Source organism: Drosophila novamexicana, unplaced genomic scaffold, assembly GCF_003285875.2.
Source record: "Drosophila novamexicana strain 15010-1031.04,08,12 unplaced genomic scaffold, DnovRS2.1 tig00000739-arrow-arrow-pilon, whole genome shotgun sequence".
Lineage (NCBI taxonomy): Eukaryota > Metazoa > Arthropoda > Insecta > Diptera > Drosophilidae > Drosophila > Drosophila novamexicana.
This window is the reverse complement of record NW_020824819.1, coordinates 1,259,872-1,279,816: the sequence shown is the minus strand read 5'-3', so window position 1 is coordinate 1,279,816 and position 19,945 is coordinate 1,259,872. Positions and strand designations below refer to the sequence as shown.

Below are 19,945 nucleotides of genomic sequence, written 5' to 3'. Positions count from 1 at the left end.
CTAAGCAAACCAAATGGCAAACAAAGTTAACTGACCTAGTTTTAAATACTTATTTACTTGAATTTACAGGGCCGGATTAACCAACCACAGGACTGGCATGCACTAAAGTTTTTCTTGTATCATTTATTGATTTAGCCGAAATCAGAAATTTGAATGCTCACTTAGAAAGTATCACTGATTTAAATACTTGACTTTCTCTTTGCTGAACCGCTCCTGATTCCATGCACTCCAAAGCTTGACCAAAAACTTTAGAAGCCCCGACTGCAGATATGGACTATTCAAAAATCAAATTTGCAAAGTTCACGACAAATCACTTAGCAAAAAGTCGTCGAATAAAAAGAACGTGCTCTAAAGTCGCAAGCAAACTTTCGAATCAGCTAAAAAGTTAGCCGCACACACACCCAGACACATGTGCCGCATGTTGAGGCAAACGACCACGCCCAAACAGTTGGACGCCCCAATGATTTGCCGGTAAACTGTTAAACGTGGCCAGGTCGGAAACAACTCGGAATTCACATTTAAAACTTTGTCCAACAAATTTTTATGCAGCATTTTATAAGCTCCTTGTCTTTAAACAAATGCCACAATTTTGCATAGGCGTAGGGGAAGGGCAAACAATACATATCACGTAATGCTTGACTGATGTTACTGAAGCTAAAGTTTTTTCTTTCCTTTTTTTTTTTATTTCATTATATTTTTATTTTTATTTTTATTTTTTCTTTTTTTTTGGTAAAGTTGCAACAGAAAAGTTTTCCAATTGAAATTGTTTTTGCTCTCCATTGCATATGTACGAGTATATAAATTTATGCTCATGTCCTACTCAAATGCTTCTTCTCGGCCCATTGTAATTTTTGATTTGTACAGGAAATTGCGCTCTGACAGCACAAATTTCATACCAAAAACAAAGTCAAGAAAAAACAATCAAGAAAAATGGCATTGTAATGGAGTTCTCATTACGAGCTACGCAAATCGAATGGTCCGTTGGCCGCTTTTCTGCTGCTGAAGCTTATTGGGTCAGCTCTTGAAGCTCCCAACTTCCTACTTGAACAACATATAATAATGTTATTTGGGTTCATTGACTGCTTTATATTGTTGTTCTTTTTGTTTTGCAGTTATTATTGTGGCCAATATGAGACTATCGCCGCTCGTGCATGGCCAGCTATATCTGGCTTTTGCAATGTTCATCGAAAAATGTGCCAACTAAAATACATTTTATGCTTCCACCTAGAGTTCTACTTCAATTCTTGTCAGGATACCTCAAGGAGAAATTTTAACCGATTTACTTCTAAAAATTCTACTCGACTTGTTACTATCTTTTTATTACCTTGAATTAACACAATGTGTTCTATTTTTACCCATGAGGCGTTTTTACTGAAGTCCAAATTTAAGAAAACATGTTATTTAAATACCATATAGCACGTGTGCAATATTGTTTATTTCCTATTCAGCTAGCTATTTTGCTTTTAAATTTGAGTATTTGATTTGCCAGACCAGCCAAGTGAGCCAAATTGCAGGGTATAATTACTGTTTGCTGCCCGACCGAAGCACACTCAGATAAACAGACAATACCGAAATGTATTTGACATCTTTCACTCAAAATGTTTAATGCATAGCTAATTATTTTAACAACAATATTTGTGCACATGAAGGCATGGCAACCCCTCCTGCCGGTGCCAACTATCTATTAAACTAGGCAATGTTTACTTGTCCAGGTGTCTTGAAACGTGATGCCGTCTTAATAGACCCTGGATGGCAAGAATGGAGAGTAACAACAATAGCAAAGAGAGCGTTGCCAGGGAAACCTTTGAAAACTCAAAGCGCAAATTTGACGAGACAAAATTAATTGTGGCAACATTTTCAATTTTTACAGCAAATTAAAAAGTTGCAACTTTTAACGCAATCTGCGGCGCTGAACCGCGAGACAATTGCGGCCTCGCAATTGGCCACATCGACAGGGAGCAGCAGCAGCGGCAGCGGCAGCCAGGCGACATCCTCGGCAACGGCTGCTGACAGCTCGACAACTTTGACCGCACAGGGCAGCGGCGGCAGCAGGGCAAGTAGCAGCAGAGGTGATGGCAACGGCGATGCTGGCAGCGCTGCGGGCAAGCTGCTGGCCAATCGCGGTGCTGGGGCCAGCGGCGATGGTGGCGCCGCGAGTATTTTGACAGTCGACGAGGACACGTTGTCGCTGGATCGCCTGAACTCGTTGCGCATTTACATGACCTCAGTGAAAACATTGCCGTTCAATTTACGCATTTACGGGTGAGTTAAAAAATGAGCAAATGTCGAATCGAATAATTTCTGCTCAATTTCTTCCATTTCCATTCGACATACCAATCATTTTCAATCGTTTAAAGTAAACTGTATTCGATAAATTATTATTCTTAAAGCTGATGAGTAGAGTTGAGAAATATATCTTACCATGCTTTAAATGACAATATATAATTTAACTATGTCACATTCAAAAAACAGAAAAGCCTCACATTTTTCCCCCATTTAATTCAATCTTATCTGTACAAAATTTGGATTTGTTGGTAACTATGTTCTTGACAACAATTTCCAATCGAGTATATACTGAAGTGACCAGGACATTAGTTAAAGAAGACCCCCAAGAATGTATACGTACAAATATTCTTAATGAAAATTCTTAACTTGTTGAAGTCAACGCACAAATGTTTTGAAATTGTTTATCGAAAACGATACTATAACATAAAAATTGGTTGCGTAAAACCATTCTTGATTTCATAGAACTGTTAAACTAACAATCACAATTTTGTATGCAAAATATATTCTATGAAAACAAATATCTTGGCTTTTAAGCTCTGTAATTTGTTGGCATCAGAAACTTTAATAAGAGTATCTTGGATATTCTAGAGCTTTATATTGCACGTGTCAAGCGCATTGCATAATTTTATAATTAGAAATAAAAAATAAAGGAACAATGCAAATTTCCTTTCGCAAGTAACAGTAAACTTCGCTTTACGGTCGCTTGATTAATATACCCTGGCAAAGGGCAACCATTTTTGCATTTGCATCTAATGGAAAATTTGCTTTATGGGCGAACATAAATAAATAAATAAAAAAAAGAAATGCATTAAATAAGCGCACGCGCTCGTTTACTATAAAATTGCTCATAAAATTCAACTTGAAGGACTTTTCCGTGGGCCTGACTGGCCAGTCGGCCCGTCGACCTGTCGGCCCGTCGTCCTGTCGTCCTGTCGGCCTGTTGGCCTGTTGAAGTGCCAAGGATACCTCGGTACTAAGTTTTCACTTCAGCAAGTGTCTTATTAGGTTAATTAAGTTAGTGGCCGGAAGGCAGAACTTGTCACGGTTTAATCTCTCCTGTGCACTTTTCTTTGGCAGTGAGGACTTATTTTCGGATCAACTTTATATGGACATTGGACTGTCCTCACGTCTGCTGCATATCATGGCCAATTCGACAATATTTGCTTCTGTGATCTCCTATAAGAATCTTAAAAGTTTTCTACCAAAAACGTATTACACACGTGGCAGGTGGGTACAAAAAATGAAAAAATAACATTTTTATTTTTAACCGGATAATGTCGCATTATTACATCAATAATATGGTAAATATATAATTCTGAAAAAATTGTGTAAAGGAAAAATATAAAATGTAAAAGGTTTAAAAAATATATATGTATATTATATTATCTTCACTCTGACTCTAACCTGTAAGCAAGAATCATATATAATTTCAATGCATTTCTAAGTTGTAAAAAACTGTGTAAAAATGTAAGTCTAATGCCAAGAGTTGCCAATGCTGGCGCATTCCCAATGACAGGAGATTTCATTTCTCATAAGAGCATTAATGCAGCTGAAAAAGTACCATCCACAACAAAACAATAACAAATGTAAAGCTGTTATATTGTAAACAAAATGCAAATGTACAACATGCAACAAAACACACTTCATATTTGCATGGCCAGAGCCAGAAACGAAATCTGGTTGGGAATAGCATGGAATGCGAACTAGAATAGTTGTCAATATGCTGACAAATGTTGATTTAATTATAATAATCCACACAGATATGTGTCTGTGTGTGTGTGTGTGTGTGCTCGTGTGCGATTGTAAGAGCATGTGTGGAAGAGCTTTAATGAACATGCTGTCCGCATTTGAATGATTCGTCCTTGAGTGCGTTAATGAGATTAGATGGCATGCTGAGCGACAGCTGCAACTGTTACATGAATAGCAGCATCTGTTTGCTATTTCATATGCACTAAATAATACTGGAAATACGCTGTACTATAAGATAGATGGCAAAGGACCTCAGTCATTTTTTGTTAATAGTTTAAGTTAGGCCACAGTAACTGCCAATATCATTTATATTTACTATTACTTATTGATAACTGAAACCCTTCCTTAATTCACAGCGATCCCAAGGACTCGGACTATGTGCTTGCCTCGCGCATCATACAGACATGGCTATTTCAATCGAATCGCTCGAACGACAACTTTCGAGAGCCACTCGATTTGTCCTTTGAGGCTGGCCATGTCGAGATCATATTCCAGCACGAAAGTGTGCCCAAAACAGGCGACTGGGTGGCTGTCTGTGGGTAAGTTTAATAGCAAACTTATTATAGAATTGTAAGTGCACTCAACTGTCCGTTCACAGCCACGACTACAAGGCTTCCTTTGACTCCACGTGGCGCTCGGATTTGTGCATAACCAAACATCTAATGGACAATATAACCCGCTGCATTTGCCCGCTTTCCGGCACCTATGTGGTCATGCTAACCAAAAGGCAGCCGCAGGTGAGTAGTGCAAGTGATTTGCGGCAATTATTAGTGAGAGTCTGTTTATTATTTTAATTTTGATTACTTTAAAGCCCGATTCCCGCTTGCAACAACGCTATGCTCTGGCTCTCTCTGGCTAATTGCCAATTTAGTTTGAATTGACTGCAAATATTTACTAACGTTTTCACGTTCTCCCTATCCCCAGTCGACGCAGTCGCATACTCCACAGCGACCTATCTTTGTGATTGTCAGCTGTGCCTGCTGCCTGCTCCAGTGCTGCTCCGCCTTTCTGATCCTGCTGCCCATCTGGTGCAATCGCAAGTGCGCCGTGACCTTCCTGAAGATGCAGTTCTGCATCTCCACGTCAAGTGTGATGCTCATATACCTGCTGGGTTTCATGAAAATGCTGCCAGTGGTGAGTTTATACAAAATAAGACTTAGCTTTTTGAAAGTATCTATTATTCCTATACCTTCCATTTTTATTGTCCACTACAAAAGAGCGTCCTTTTAATATTTGGACTTGAGCTCTTTATTGCTGATTCATAATGAATTCTCTAGCAAACCAAATAAAAACAAATATAAATGTAGAACGAATGGAATTTGAGTCCGATTCTCTCGAAATTAATCCACTTCAAACCGAGAATTCGTTGCATACTTGTAAGCGCGTCTGCTGCAATACCCGTGCGGTTCTCCTCCAACACACACATACCCTGCCGCGGCGAACGCAACCAAGGCGAAAAATTTAATTACTGGAAAATAAATATACAAATAAAGGTAAAGCCAAAAAACAAAAGGAAACCAAAACCGAAATTGAAGCCTGAACAAAACAAAGGGAGACCAGCAGAATTGTGAAAAGAATATAACGAATAAGAAAAATAGTGGTGCATGCCACAAATAAGGATTCAATTTCAATTTGGCTCTCGAGCACAAACACTATGCAACAAAGCTGCAGCTGGTTCAATGTAAAGTTAAATTGAAATATGTTTACAGCCCTTTTCTTACACCAAAATGCCCTTAGCCATTACTTGCCCAGGCCCGTAAATAACAATCATCCGTTTGTTTGTCTGCGCCCAAGAAGCTCCACAAATTGTAATTACTAATTTTCGTAAGCATTCAGGCATGAATATAATTCAACTTTTCATGCTGAAAAGTAATCTTCAGCAGTCGCAGCTCAAGCAATTCTCAGCATCATCATTAAAACAAATTAACTTGTCGTCTGGCAAGTAATGAGCCAATAAAAGCACTGACTTGGCCAGGATTTCTGAATATTATAATTTACAGTTTGTTACGGCGGCTAATACAAGGCATGCATAAAATCCATGAAATACAAATCCCGATGGCGCGCCCACCTGTTGTCCCACAGTCGCCAGCAACAGTTACTAGAAGAGGAAATTAAAAGTCAACAGCGTTGAGCCAAGCTCCTTGGAGAAAGCGTGAAGTCGCTAAAGTCGAAATAAATATTAATAAGAGGCCAAATTTTCAATTTACAGAACCTCCAATTGTACAAAATACAGGATAAGAATGTGCCAAGCTACTGGCATATAAAATGTGTGAGATCGGTACAAAAACCCGCTCAAAAACTCGACAAATCCTTTGCAACCTTTAAATCCCAAAAGCATCTGGCAATCTTTTAAATTATAAAACGAAAAATGAGCGTATAAACAAAATATACAAATTTGTGCTGTCTAATCTCTTGGGGTCTTTCGCAAGGATAAATATGAAAAATACTCCTGTAGGTCTCTAACAAGATGTAACATTTTGAATTAGTAATAAACTGGGCCGCAGTGAAAACAGCAGCGCAATAAATGAATGAAAAACAAATAAAACGCGACAATAAAAAGAGCCACAACAACAATGGAAAGAGAATGGTTTCAGCAGTTGAAAATTTAAAGAAAAGCCGAGTTGCGTCAATCTGACAAAAGTTGACAAAGAACTCGCAAAGTAGCGCAGCTAAAAACACAGACAAACATAAACTTATGGACAATCATCGGAACTAAGAGAATTGGTGAACCACGACCGGATCGGCAAATAACACGTGCAATCTTACATATTGCTGGTGGGCCAAGGAAGACAAAGTTTCAACAAATGCCGGGATGAGGCGTGGCTGGATGCTCTAATCAAGTGTGCGGGTGTCTTCTTAATGACTGCACAAACTCGACTCAAGCGCAATTCATACCAAAAGCGTCCGAGTGTGCCCCAAGCGTGTGGCTGCCACCTTTTGGCAACACCATGCAACATGTGATGAGCCACACTGAGGCGGACATGCAGCATATCCGGCAAATGTATTCAGTTTGAAGTCTTGTTTTTAATGAGCAACTTACGTAAAGACATTCGTGGCCAGCGGCCAGTTGCACAATGCCACGAAAAGGAGAACATTGACTTGATAGTGCAACATACATTTGTACATTAATCGCATGCAAACGTGTGAAAGACTTTATTAAAATGCAAAATTAAAAGGATACAACACGAGCGCGACACACCGCAAAGACATATGCAAATTTTATGGTTTAAAACACGTGTCACGGCAGGCAGGCAGCAGGCAGCGCGCCGCAGCAGCCACGCCCACACAATAAGCCACAATAAATAAAATTAAAATATTCATTTTACTTATTGCATATGTATTTGTGCATAAATAAATACAATTTCAACGCCAGTTAAAAATACATCATAAATAATATAAGAAAATTAAAATAACGCATACGCTACGGACCGAGGCGTGAGTGGCAGCAGAGAGAAAGAGGGAAAGAGAAAGAGAGAGAGAGAGAGCAACAGACACAGAGTGAGACCGAATGAGAAGACCATGTAAAAGCCGAAAGCTTTTAAGCGCACTTAACTCATAATTTGGAAAAGCAAAAAACAAAGCGCCGCCGTAAAATATTCGCGCTGAGAATTGAAAATTAAAAAGTTTACGAATTTATTATACCCTCTGCCCGCACTGGGGCATACTACATTGTGACGCGCTGCTGACCTCCACTGGCTGATGCCAAGAAGCCCAGAGCAGCTGTTCGAGTACCAAGCTCTAGCTTTACCTTTCCTATATGGCATATGTAAATAAGAACATATATGAGTGTGCATGTAAAAAGAAGAATCCTGATAATGTAATGAAGTGTGGCTGGAATATAAAGCCGCAACATTTCTCTTTACGGAAACAACTTTTGCTTCCCTGTTAAAAACCCTGTGCATTTTCGCATATTGAATCAGTTGGTCGTATACGTATTTAATGTGTATTAGCTTGCAATTTGGTTTATGGTTATGGAGTCATACCACAACAAAACCAATATTTTATAAAATCATTTTGCGGTTTCCAGTTATGAATAGAGTCGACTAGGCCACATGGCTTATGCAAAACAAAACAAACAAGAGAGCACTAGCCGACGTTGATTGGCCTTTATCCCGCCAGCCCTGAATTATAATAACCACACTTCACTGAAAATTAAAACTTGAATAACTTTTCTTTTTTTCTATTTTTATTCAAAAAAAAATTAATATTTAACATGCCATATTAAGAGAAATACTGTTAACGGAGTATACGACAACTTAATTTCGAACTAACATATAGCTTTAAGTCTAATAATCTTAGGATCGACGCATACAGACTGAATGTTTCCCGCCTATTACTATTACTAAAACTAGCAATAACCTTTACTCATTGAAAGGCCTCTTTATAAATCAACTTATTGATTTTTGCAGTTTTTTAGCTATCCCCTAATCTATTAGTTTATATAATTCCACAACCCATGACTTGCTTTTCTGATGCGATTGTTAGATATAAAACTGTTTTTCTTAAGAAGCTGGCGTTTAAAACCGTGTTTTTTCCCATTTTAAATTATCGGATATATTATTTCAATTTTGTATTTTTGTTATCTCGCGAAACCGAACAAGCAGTAAACAAAGCAGGCTACAAGCAGTGTGCAAGCAGTTCGCCCCTTAGGCATTGATTAATATAAAAGAATGATTATATAAAGAATGGATGTTTTCGGGAGGCCAAAGTTCGCATAACCTTGTAGACGTTTGCCTTACAGGTTTCCATATATGCGAAAATAACGTAGCTCGGGTTTAATTAAAATATCTCGGATAACATATTATTTTGGCATGCAAAAACTCATTTGTCGACAGATTCTTCCGAAAGTGAGTACTTAGTGTGATCTTGATAAGATTTAGCTCATAAACAGCTTAGTTTAAAAATTAATTTTGATATACAAGATTTCTTGCTATATGAACTTTTTCTCCGACAGATCCTTCCCATATCAGCTATATAATAGATTTTTGTAGTTGGCAACTATATGATATACTGGTCTAGTCCGATTGGTTCCGAAACAGACAGACACACAGACAGACAGACAGAGGTAATTCTTCTGATCTAGACTATTTATATTCTTTTCTTTTAAGATGCCTCCTATGCGTTACACATTTGATTACAATACCCTCGACAGGGTTATAAAAAGTTAGCTTATGGTTTGCTTTGTGCTAGTCCATTGCCAATTTAATTAGAGATACGGATTATGTATGATCAATAGAACATTTTCCCATTTGTCCGTCGTAAAACGAGATGCGACGGCCAAAGGCGAATGTCCTGCCTAATACTTGACAGAAAAGTTTATAACTTTTTAATAAGTAATGTCCAGTCATTGGCAGGAATTGCAATGAAATAATTTTAGCTCCAGGCACGCGTCAAATTTTGATGTCATCTTTATGGCTCAGCAGCTAGCAGGGTAAATCCAAGTAAATAGCTGTGAAATACATAAAACATAAAAAGTTAATACATACTTGGTCGTAAATGGTATTCTGGCTGCTGTTCTTGTTGCTGTTGCTTTAATGCGATGACAACTTTTTATATTTAATTAAAAATAATGATGTTGCAACGAAGTGGCCGAAGTCGCCGTTCTCCCTCCCATTGCAGCCTTAATAATGTGCCACATAATTTCCTCTTTGCAGAACTGGCATGCCATAATCAGCAGCTCGCTGGCATCGCTGCTGCTGCTGGGCATCTCCACGCTGATTGCCATTGCGCTGGTCATACATACGGAGCTGGTGCCGAAGAAGTATCTGCAAATCGGCAGCAAGCCCTCGACGCCAACCAAGCAGAACAAACGCCGCGAGAGTCTGAGCAATATTACGCAAATCAGTGCCCAGTCTCCGGAGGCAGCAGTCGTGAGTCGCACTCGCGGTCGCAGCAGGAATCATCCGCCGCCCAACAGCTTGGGCTCAAGATCCGCCGCCGGCTCGCAACCGGCCTCCCTGGCACTCCACAGTGGCTCAGCGGGCATACGCGGCGCCATTGGCATTAGCTGGCTGTTGCCGCTGCTGTTTGCAATTGCAGCGCCGCTAATCTGCAGCATCATAGGCAAGTGGCCGCGACACTGGTGGCTGGAGCTGCTATGGACCAGGCTGCCATCGGATGCCGCCAGCGATTCAAGCAGCGGCAACGGCAGCGAGGAGCCCTCGGAGAACGATGCTGGTATCTTTTATGCCACGCATACGCTGCTCAACGGCGACAATTTACTTCTCGAGTCGGAAGCACTGTTAGGCAATGCGACGGGCAGACTACAACCACCGCCCACATTGACTGAGACATCATCAATGGGCACAGACCTAGGCATGAGCACGGTCAATGCTGTGGCCACGTCAGCGTCATCAATCACAGCCGACAGCAGTAGCGACTCGAACTTGGGCGCCGTGACGGCTGCGGCATTGACTTGGCCGCAACAACAGACGCCTACCGCTTGGGACCGCGCCGTCCCTGGACATGCACAAGCAGCGGCATTCAGTTCCGGCTTGGGCCCGGAGTTGTCGTCGTCGTCGACTTCGCCTTCGCTGAGCTTCATTCTGTTCGTTTGCATCGATTTGCTTTTCATTCTACTCTTCTTTGCGCTGTTTGTCATTTTAATGAAGAAACTCTTGTGGTTATGGCACAAGAATCGCAATGTGCATACGCATCCGTTGGATAAATTCAACACGGCTCTGCAGAGGCGGTAAGTTGTGGATAGTTGATAAAGGCATAGACTGGCAGAATGGTAAGGCTCGACTTGCTGGATTCGGCTTGCTCAGGGCCAATAATCCTATCCAATCACTAGTACTATTAACTAATGTATTTAAAATGCTTTCTGTATGCCAGTCGAGTCCAGAGTTTTGTTGTTTTTGGTCCATGCCAAAATCTAATTTCCCTTTTGCTGTCCAAGCTGAAAATGGGAATAACTGCGACCAGACGAACATAAACCATAAAATCACTCCTCAAGCGGCTACACACAGCTCCCAATAAAAGCGCTTTTAATTTCCTTTCTCTCACTCTCTCTCCCTCTCTTTCAATCTCTCACTATCTCTGTCTCTGCCTCCATTATAGACTTGGCCTACTTTATCGGGCAGCCGGTTTGCTGCTCTTAAAACTCTGCAGCGATGGATGCTTCATAGTCTACGTGAATTCGACCCCGGATACTTTATGGGCGTATCCGTTTGGCATATCGTGCATAATATTGGTAAGTCCAGACGTCTCCAGTCAATTGATATTTAATTAAGCGCATATGAGAGCATAAATGCTTACCATGCGTCGTATACTTTATTTTTACCATGCAACTTTTATGGCAGTTGCTTTTATGTTGATTGAGTTATTCGAGTGATTCGACTGATTCGAGTGATTCGGCAGCTTGTCAACAAAACTATTAAGGAACGGCTGCCGTTTGGCTTGAGCTTTTATGCAAATAGACGTATCTTCTTTCTGTTTATTATCATTCGAGATTTTATGTTGTTTTCTTCCTTAGCTTTCTTCAGCTCTTCCTCGTATTGCGCGTGCATATTTCATCAAAGTGCAAAGCCTGCATATTTTTACGCCTGCCTCACAAATTATGCATGCAAAATCAACTGAGACTCTTAGAGTCACAGCAGCATAAGCCAACAGCCACGTCCCTTGCCATCCTCTTAACCACTTTCGCTGGTTGCATTAAGTTTCACCTGCTGCTCTGTGGTCGCCGTCTCCCTCTCTCTCTCTCTCTCTCTCTCTCTCTCTCTCTCTCTCTCTCTCTCTTATCAAAGTGGCCAAAGAAGCCTTTTTGTTTGTGTTTGCTTTGCACTTGACATCGGTCCGCTAAGCCTCTTCTTATGTTGTTTCTGTTTTCTTTTTATTATTTCATCTCATTTATTTTGTAAATTAAATAAGTGCGCATGAATTCTTCTTCTAAGAGACTTACTTAAAAGCACCTTCTAAGGCCAGCTTACTCAGATCTCACAGTCATATTTCAATTTCATAAGCTGCTTTCTGAGCTTAGAATATTTAAGCTACTAAGTTCGGTTTTTAGCTTAACGAAGATTCTTATCTCTAGATATAAATTTGTTCACCGTCCTTCGTTATTAATCTATATATGCGTGCCTCTGCATCGTGAGAGCTTTCTGATAAGTTATTTCCAAATACATACATAAATATTTGGTTAGACAATAATTGATAGCAAGAAGGACAAATTCAAGGTAGTCTATTTTGCTTTCTTTGAAAATCCGCACTCCTTTAAGATAATTAGAAGAAGCTCATCCAATAAATATTTAAAAAATGCTCAGAGAAATTGCATTATGCTCATGTTACTTATATCGAAATTCGGATGACCAAAACGGAATCCATTTAAACATCTGAGCACGCACAAATGGGCAGCCTTACATCCGAATCCAAGCATATTTTGCCGAGGTTTCTAACCCCCAGACCGCATTTTGCGCCGCCCACTTATGTGTTTACTTCAGTCCAGGGCTATTAATTTGGCCATCAATTGGCATTGGGCATTGTCGAGGACTAGGTTAGGCCGTGTTCTTGTTTAATTATTTATAACAACATTTAAAGGGCTGAAACACGCACTCAGTAACTCAGTAAAGCCCACATGGACTGCCAACCATATGGGAATCCACGACTTTTGGGGCGCAGCTGTTTGCCGTGCTTTGCAATATTAGTAGAACAATTGTTGCACTGGGTCAAGGGGAGGCTGCGCTAATTAAGTAATTAATTTCGCTGGAAATTGCAGCCCTCAAATGCCTCTGCCCTCTCATTTAGTGTAAGCTAAACAGAGTGGCATACATGTGTCTAGCCACATCCTTTAATATCAATTTAAAGGCACATTCAGTTCGGAAATTACAAAAAAAAAATTAATATATATAGATATATATATATATAGAATTATATATATATATATATATATATATATTGCGATTGAGCCTTAGTTGCTGTTAATGTTCATATTTTATTGCATTTATAAATTTGGTGCTTAGTTTATAGTATCGTATAGTATAGTTTACTTTGTGGTATTTTATTTGTCGAGGCTCTCATGCAACCACATCAAACTCTCTTGAGGATCTACTGATACATAGTGCGTATAACGCAGAACAATCTATACGACATTTTAAGGAACTGCTTATTATGTAACAAGAGAAATGGATAAATTTTAACAAATCACCATACAACTGAAAGTTAACAGGGATCAGCTTACCATAGCCATTGTCTCCATAGAAATGTCCAAAAATACGGTCGCCTTTAGGCAAACTGGTTTCTGAGCGCGTTGTGCGATAAAAATAAGCATTTTGTTGAAGCGCGTATCGCCGTGCAACCAATTCATCTCGTAAACGGCCGCAGTCACACCCTCACTCTATAAGAAAACGAACAAGCATTCATTCTGTGAGGCTCATCGGGTGGATTGAATAAACGACAGACCGAAACAATTAATAAGCCGCTGAAATAGCAAATTAAATAGATTTCCACCGTGGCTGAGATCAGAAAGAGGGCCAACTTCACAGTATGGTCGGCACTCAGACCAAGGGTCATCTGAAAGCCCACAAAGCAGACCATGACGGACGAGGTGAGAAAGTTCAAGAGCAAGGGCATTCCGAAGACCGAATTCATCACATCCGAGAGTCTACAAGAGAAAAATACTTATGCCTGATCAGAATCAGCTGTCCGCTTACCGGAGCAGCTTGTTGTGATATAAAATTAAATCCTGCAGCGCTTTCAGATCGTTGACAAAACCATTGTGTACGCATCCTGCCTGTATCTGGAACTCCTTGAGCGATTTCGACAGATAGTCAAAGTGCATAACGAGCTGCATATTGACGGCATATATCGACAGATCAGCCGATATGTGCCCCGTGGTGGCGGTATAGGCGCCCCAGACCTGCAGCAGATACATCACGTAGTAGCTCCAGTGATCGTGCCAGTCCCAGGGCGAAATTGAGAAGTAGGGCATTGCCTTCTCGACGTCCGGCAAGTGGAGCAGCCAGTGCTGAATGGCATACCGCACATAGATATAGAAGCTATAGGTGACAACAAGAAACAAATAAAGGCCACTGAAGCCGCGCAAGAAAAACTGGCCCCTGCGCAGATAGTATTCAGCTCGATATTTATCCTGCGCCTCACGATTTGGAGCTGGAAAGATTGACTCCAATTCGTACACCAAATCATTTAACCTGGCCTTCTGTCGCCACACGCTGACTGTCTTCAGCTGGCTGACCATGATGAAGCCGAGATAGCATATGGTCATGCATATGTCCACAATGTTTTCGGTATCCTTAAAATACAGCACTACGAACATGAACTCCATAAAAAAATTAAAGTTAAGATTTGTCACATTGAACAGAAAATTAACATAGAGCCAACGACTGGGCACTGCCTTGGAGGTAGGTGATTCATAGGGATCCACCCCGATGGTGTGATAAAAGAACACAGGCAAACTCATGAAGTCATTAAAAGTTGCAAAAGCCTTTGGCATGTCGATTGATATCTTAATCTTCCCAACTCAAGCTCTTAACTGAGACTAGCTAGCGTTATATTCGGTCCTTTATTTATCCTGCCACATTGCTTGGTAACTGGACAAAACCACAAGCTATATTATAAACGTGGTTATAAATAAGCTAATTCTATATCAACATACGGGTGTATAAAAGAAAACAATATTTAAGAATCTTAATGCAATCAATACCCTATAAAAATATCCTAATATACACAAATACGTACAAGTAAACATGGTGAGATCCCACTAACAAGTCATCTGATATCGATACTTTATAAAATAGAAATAAAAAAAGATCATTAGTATATAGATACTGTGAAATGTAGCTGTCTAGTATTTTGTTTTAACTAGAACAATTCTTTGAAACCCATAAAAAACTGAAGCCTAACATATGTTAAATAAATAGCTTAATAGAAACCTCTCCTATTGGAAGGGTACACCTTTGCGTAGCTTGACATTTGCTTCTTTTTCTGTTCGTGTCGTGCTTGCAGTCAGACAAGTCATGTCTTAGACCAGATCAATGCAATTGTAATTAGATTTAAAATAAAAGATAGCTTACATTCGCTAAGAACAATTGCCGTTGAGTGTAACAAAATACCCTCTATATAAGCCCAAGCTGATGCAATCAGAGTATTACCTGAAAAAAACCACAAATTTGTCTTTATAATTATTTTATTGTTAGGTAAAAAGTGATTTGCGAAGAAAATCCAGTTGTTGTTTTATAACCACGTAGTTGATACCGAGCTGTGGTCAAAGTTTTTCAATTATTCATTCCACAAATGATTGTTGTCGTTAAGGAACGAGTTGTTGTGAACTGTTTGCAAATAAAGTCATTTGTGCAAATTATCCGCTAGCCTTTTGATTTATGAATGTAACCAATTTGATGACACACTGAAAAATGGCAGCTGTCACAGGTGGTTGAATTCAATACGGCTTGAGATAGAAGAGCTGTCAGTTATTTGGCACACTGTGGCTGCCATTCGGCTGATGAATCCCTTTTACAATTTATACAATAAAGAAAAAGATTATGGTAATGAAATGTGCAATCCTTCTCGGTCAGATATCAGCCAAGAAAGAAGAGTTCACATGCCAAAACTGAAACTGAAATAGCGTGCATATTTTATTTTGTATATATATAAAGAAAAACAATGTGTAGTTTAGTTACGAGACTGTCTTCTAGTAGCAAAATGAGAAAAATATAATAAATATACTTATAATAAATTTCGTCTCAATATATTCGCTTCCATTACTGATACATGGTACGAATCATACAAAAGAATCTGTAGGTCATTTGCAGAAACTACAAGTAAATTCAAAAACAATACTGGATTATGTGAAATCTCACTCGTTATAGCCACGATCAACCCACCATGGTCATAGTCTGCATTGAAACATCTAAGAACACAGTGGCCCTCAAGTTGACTGGCCTCTGGGCGCGTGCTGCTACAATAATAAGCATTTTCTTGAACCGCACATCGGCCTCTATCCAATTCATCTCGTAGACAGCGTTAGACACACCAGCACTCTGTAAAGGGTACAGAATGTAGACAGATAAAGACTACCCGGGCAAATATCAATGACAGCTTACGGCATTTATTAGCAAATCACTGAAGTAGCATATGAGAAAGATTTGCACCAATTGCGCCACCAAAAAGACGGCCAGTTTGCATTTTATCTCAAGACTCAGTCCAAGAGTCATCTGAAAGCCCACAAAGCAGACCAGCAGAGAAGAAGCCATAAAGTTCAAAAGCAAAGGCAATCCAAAGATCTGATTTATTACTTCTGTAAGTCTATGGAAGAAACGAGACGTTTGCCATTCAAAATATAACTGAGCAGAGGATAACCTACCCTAAAAGCTTGTTGTGATATGAAATCAGTTTCTGCAGCAATTTGAGATCTTTGTCAGAGCCATCACTCACGCTTCCTGTTTGTATCTGCAGATCAACGAGCTCACGAGACAAAAAATCATAGTGCATGATGTCCTGAATGACCACCGCATAGATGAGAATGTCGCTGGAGGCGTGTCCTGCGGTAGCGCAGTAACCAGCTAGGGCCTGCAAAATGTACATCACGCCGTACCCCAAACCATTTTCCAAGCTCCAGGGCGATACTGGAGTATAGGGCATAACGAGCCGTGCGTTTGGCATGTCCAGAAAAAATCGCTGAATGAAGAACTGGACGAGCATGTAGAGATTGTAAGTGGCGATGAGCAGCAGGTAGAGGCAGGTGAAACCCTTCGTAAACATGCGGCAGCGCTGCAAATAGCGCTCCACTTGATATTGGCGCTGGTCCTCAACAGATGACGATGGAAATATCAACTCCATTTCACGCATCAGTGCATTCAATTTGGGCTTCTGCCACCAGACGGTTATCATCTTCAGTTCTCCGACTACGACAAATGCAATGTAGCCCATTACCATGCAGGACTCCACAAAGTTCTCGCTGTCCCTAAAGGACATGTACACAAAAGCTACCTCCAGTCCACACATGCAGTTCAGATTAACCACATGGAATATAAAGATTGCGAGAAGCCAGTGACCTCGAGTTGCCGTGTTGGTAGCCGATTCATAAGGATTTACGCCGATCGTGTGATAGAAAACGACAGGCAGACTCATAAAGTCATTGAAAGACACATATGCCTTCGACATTCCGACTTGATTTATTTTGAATATAAATTCCAAAAGTTGTTAAATCCGTAATATTTAGAAAAGGCCCAATATCTATATTATAGATAAAACGTAAAGAAAAGTAATTATATGTGTAATATTTTTGTCATCAAAGTATTAAATATATTTATTTATCCAACAAATTATTTTTATATCTATCTGGCCTGTAAATAAACACATATGTTAATTTTTGTTGTCGGCAAAAGATGTATGTTTCTTAGTGGACCACTTTTTTATGTAGGCTGATTTTGCTCTGACGCTCAGAATTTTGTATAAAAATGCAGTTTAAACCGTTTTTTTAGACACTGGCCCCCAAAACATTAACGAGAAACAATCAAACTTAAAATGGCACACATTAAATAATCCTAGCTTAAAGTATATCAATTCAAGAGTTGTATACATTTATCACAAAACATTTTAGGGTATAATTAATATTCCAATTTTTACTTAAATATTGATCCAGAAATAACTAATTATAAATATTCGAAATAATAAAAAAAAATTAATTTTCACTTGGAAATCTTTTGGATTCTTGGCTAAAAAAAATATATTCAGATACAATTTTGCAACAACTATTTCTAAGCAATTATTCCTAAATTTTTAAGTTGTATAATCAACGGATGTCAGTTATACATTATTATTCATTATAGTTACAATTTCTCGATAATCTTATCGGGGATAACAACAAGTACTCGTGTGTGCAGGACACCTCTGCCAAATGAAAACTGAAATCGAAATGCATTTTATTGTTGAGGTCAGAGCAGCTGCAATGTTAATGGACTTTTAATTGGCTAGTTTTCGCAACAAGTGAAGCCTACGCACAGTTAATACGCGGCTTCAGACTGTCAGTTGTAAATAAAACAGAAGTAAAGCAAAACTTACTAATCAAAGCCTGAAAGTATATAGTACCAAAGGGATTCAGTCTTGAATTATACATACAGGGTGTAACCTTTTCTTGTATCTTTGTTAAATTTTGTTTAAATGATTCAAATACGCACATTTTCCTGGAATATTCCATTTGTTCATCAAAAAACCATCTCAGATCTCCTGTCAAATTAATATAATTATCTGATTAATTTGCTTCATTAGAAGCATCGGTTGATATAATCATTTTAAAGTTGTTTTATAGAATTCATTGATCGTTGATTTGCATAATGCAGATCCATAAATAATATGTAGCTTAACTCTTATATACCAGTATATGCTGCAGCTTGCGAAATGTTTTTACGCTCGATATTAAGGCCGAACAATTTTCTTATATTTCAGGGCTTTGGCATTCTCTTTTGCTTTGTCATTAAGGCTGAGAGCCAACTGCGCGGACCACCCTTCTTGAGCAGCAACAGCAGCAGCCAGAGCAGCTCGCTGAAGCAGACAAAATTCAATACCAGCAGAACCAGTCTGGATGAAAACTACTGCACGACGACGACGGCTAGCATCAATAGTCCACTGAGCTGTAAGTAGCCAAAGCCAAGAGCGTGGCAAATGGGGCCACTGTCAGACCAACTCTACCTCTCACCGCTCACCTCTAATCCCCTTCCCCTTGTCACGTTTGCAGTCTACACCAATCATGACAAGGAAAAGGAGAGCGAGTGTATAGCCACATCAGCGGCAGCATCAACGGCTGTGGCAACCGGGACCAGCGCTGCTCCGCTGCAGCCCAAGCAAGGGCTGGAGTTGTCAGCGGCAACTGGAGTTGGAGCTGGAGCTGGAGCCGGGCCAGTGCAACTGCCGTTGACAATCATCTCGACGGCGCCGCGCTGCCAGGCGGCTATTGTCAGCACGGCGGAGACCCTGCTTAGTGGACATCAGCAGCTGCCTTTGACGGTGGCCGCCTCGCCAGCCACTCGCTGCTGTGCGCTGCTCAGCGGCGGCAACGTGGAGGCAGCCAGTGCCCTGGGCTATGCCTACGATGCCTACACGATGGGTGGGCTGACGGGCAGCCTGGGCCGGCGCATCTTGCACCACCAGCAGCCGACGCACTATGCGACTGGCCCTTGTGACGAATTTGTGGGCCTCGAGACGCTGGATATACTGCAGGGCCTGGCGGCAGGTAAGTGACCAGCACAGGGTCAAGTCCAAAGTGCGGCTGCATTTTTGCTACGGCTAACCACACCACTTGCAGACAGCATCATTGGCATACACACCAGTGGCATGCTGCCCACAGCCTCGCCCCATTACGTACCGCTGCAGCACAATCCGTACGTGGACTTTGTGCCCAGCCCGCTGATGCTCAGCATGCAGGGGTCGGCAATGCCGCCGCCCACAATTAGCGGCAATCTGAGCGGTGCTCGGGCAACCATATCCAGTGCCACGCTGCCCACGCCGAAGACGCAGAAGCGCGTGACCATACTGGAGCCGACATCGCGCACCACCTTCGATCCGCTGCTGCCCACAATGGTGGCTGCAGTCGTCTCCACCACAACCACAGCCACCACAACGGTCTCTGTTACGCCGTCCACGCAGAGCGCTGGAGTGGACAGCAGCAGTGCTTCAGGCGGCGATGCGACACTGGATCGCATCACGCACGATCTGGACTATTTGCTCAATCGCGGCAGTCTGGATGTGGAGACAGGGACACCACCACCGCCCGCCGTAGTAGTCAAGAAATGCGATGAGCCACAACAGCAGCAGGCCCAGCTAAGCAGCAAGTTATAATTCGTGAATCCCTCAATCTGCTCAGGGAAAAATATTGTGGCTTGATGAGCAGAATAGTGTAAATACCTATGCATGTCTACAGAAGCAAATGTAATTTATCATGTAAATAACTACCTAAAAA

At 40.7% G+C, this 19,945-nt stretch overlaps 2 protein-coding genes across 2 annotated transcripts in view; one reads left to right on the top strand and one right to left on the bottom strand.

Moving 5' to 3' along the window:
* LOC115763358 overlaps nucleotides 1-19,918 on the top strand; it is a 105,098-nt gene extending 85,180 nt beyond the window's left edge. The window contains exons 11-20 of the mRNA XM_030705883.1: nucleotides 1,871-2,262; nucleotides 3,364-3,513; nucleotides 4,392-4,574; nucleotides 4,634-4,772; nucleotides 4,960-5,169; nucleotides 9,690-10,726; nucleotides 11,095-11,227; nucleotides 18,436-18,622; nucleotides 18,725-19,219; nucleotides 19,292-19,918. Of these exons, the coding sequence (XP_030561743.1) occupies nucleotides 1,871-2,262; nucleotides 3,364-3,513; nucleotides 4,392-4,574; nucleotides 4,634-4,772; nucleotides 4,960-5,169; nucleotides 9,690-10,726; nucleotides 11,095-11,227; nucleotides 18,436-18,622; nucleotides 18,725-19,219; nucleotides 19,292-19,824 (3,459 nt within the window). The 3' untranslated portion in view covers nucleotides 19,825-19,918. The remainder of the gene's footprint in view (nucleotides 1-1,870; nucleotides 2,263-3,363; nucleotides 3,514-4,391; nucleotides 4,575-4,633; nucleotides 4,773-4,959; nucleotides 5,170-9,689; nucleotides 10,727-11,094; nucleotides 11,228-18,435; nucleotides 18,623-18,724; nucleotides 19,220-19,291) is intronic.
* On the bottom strand, nucleotides 13,078-14,482 carry LOC115763410 (odorant receptor 67a). The gene is made up of 4 exons (XM_030705960.1): nucleotides 13,683-14,482; nucleotides 13,432-13,633; nucleotides 13,211-13,366; nucleotides 13,078-13,131 (listed from the first exon to the last, which is right to left on the bottom strand). The coding sequence occupies exons 1-4, from the start codon at nucleotides 14,480-14,482 to the stop codon at nucleotides 13,078-13,080; spliced, it is 1,212 nt and encodes a 403-aa protein (XP_030561820.1).
* Nucleotides 19,919-19,945: the final 27 nt, after the last annotated feature.

Bases quoted from the DNA above. Each gene is read 5' to 3' on its own strand.
- LOC115763410 (XM_030705960.1), bottom strand. From the start codon at position 14,482: ATGCCAAAGGCTTTTGCAACTTTTAATGACTTCATGAGTTTGCCTGTG. The intron at 13,367-13,431 runs GTCTGTCGTTTA...GTTTTCTTATAG, and splicing joins GCGGCTTATTAATTGTTTCG to AGTGAGGGTGTGACTGCGGC. The intron at 13,132-13,210 runs GTAAGCTGATCC...CATAATAAGCAG, and splicing joins CTATGGAGACAATGGCTATG to TTCCTTAAAATGTCGTATAG.